This window comes from Colletotrichum abscissum (assembly GCF_030869225.1).
Source record: "Colletotrichum abscissum strain IMI 504890 chromosome Unknown Scaffold_450.1, whole genome shotgun sequence".
Taxonomy (NCBI): domain Eukaryota; kingdom Fungi; phylum Ascomycota; class Sordariomycetes; order Glomerellales; family Glomerellaceae; genus Colletotrichum; species Colletotrichum abscissum.
This window is the reverse complement of record NW_026850377.1, coordinates 1-1322: the sequence shown is the minus strand read 5'-3', so window position 1 is coordinate 1322 and position 1322 is coordinate 1. Positions and strand designations below refer to the sequence as shown.

At 48.6% G+C, this 1322-nt stretch overlaps 1 protein-coding gene across 1 annotated transcript; it reads left to right on the top strand.

The window, feature by feature from the left end:
• Positions 1 to 994: 994 nt before the first annotated feature.
• Positions 995 to 1206, top strand: CABS01_17193 (uncharacterized protein; the record flags this gene model as incomplete). Its single annotated transcript, XM_060550520.1, has 2 exons — positions 995 to 1069; positions 1189 to 1206. The coding sequence occupies 2 exons, from the start codon at positions 995 to 997 to the stop codon at positions 1204 to 1206; spliced, it is 93 nt and encodes a 30-aa protein (XP_060394821.1).
• Positions 1207 to 1322: the final 116 nt, after the last annotated feature.

Below are 1322 nucleotides of genomic sequence, written 5' to 3'. Positions count from 1 at the left end.
AATTGAAGGTCTGCATGTGGTTACTTAGCTTACATCACAAAAAGAGTTCTTCGTTGTGTATCAAGCGGCCCGGAGCCGCATTGCAACATCCTCGGTATCTCGTATTTCATGTCAATGGCAGACGAAAGCGTGGCTGTGAATATGCTGAAGAATGTGCAAAAGTCCGTATAGCCTCTCTTTGGGCTTTAGTAAACTACACTCATTCTTTCAAGGCGCACATTTCTTAATTGCATGTCGCCGTCTCCCTTCTAGGTCCCAGACCATCCGTGTTATGGTGACCTCAGCCCTCAGAGACTGATGATGATTGTGAGAAATCGTGAACTTTGACATCAAGGCTGAGCTACTTTGCGACGATTTATTTGCTTCGTCCGCCCTGTACGACTTTTGACACCTGAAGCCCGGCTCGGACTTGGTTTGATTTCCAAGTCTCTGAGACTAATCATCTGGCTTGACAACAATGTTGTGCTGACAGGGCAAAACATGCTCTCTGGGCGAAACGGTGAAGGACGGCTTTCTGTGACATTGCTGTTCTCAAGTTCGTTCGCTTCTTCCAGCCTTAGTTGAGGTATAGTAGGTCCGGGAGACCTCCGTGGATATGTTGGTGACGTAGACTTCGAGAATACACTTGCGGGAGAAAGCAAAACGTTCGCATAGGCACAAGCATCGATAAGTGCTTGTTCGTCCTGCACTAGAAGGGGATCTGGCTGAGATGGTGTTGTCATTTTTCGAAGTTGCGAGATGGAGAAACCGAAGATTCTCTCGGCCTCAAGAAACCGGAACTATTTATGTTCAAAATGCTGGCCACATCAGCCGTATTTGACAGCAATCTCATCAGCTTTAACTCTTGAAGTAGATAAGCCCTCGTAGTAAGCCAATAGTAGGTTGACAGCCAGTTTTGGCGTCAGGTCACGAATGCTGTATATAACAGGATGGTCCATGAGTCCCTTTGCAGCCTTGCGTATACGTCACACCAAGTCACGCACTGAACGTCACCATGGAGATCTGGGCGTTTGCCAATCTGTACACTACTCCCCCTACAGTCGGTACCGTTCAGTTGCCCTCAAGCACGGTGACTGAGATTCCTCAAATATGCACTTGTGCCATGGAAGGGGACGTGCCAACCTCGACTGCAACTCATACGACTGCAGCTCATACGACTGCAACTCATACAACTGCACTTCCCAACAGGCTGGAGTCCTCCCATAGATTCTGGAACACTACTATCGACCACAATACATCGAGCATCAGCACCGCGATCAGTCTTGTTACAGCGACGTCTGGTGGTGATGTTCAACCGTCGTGGACCTACCATAGACCGACGG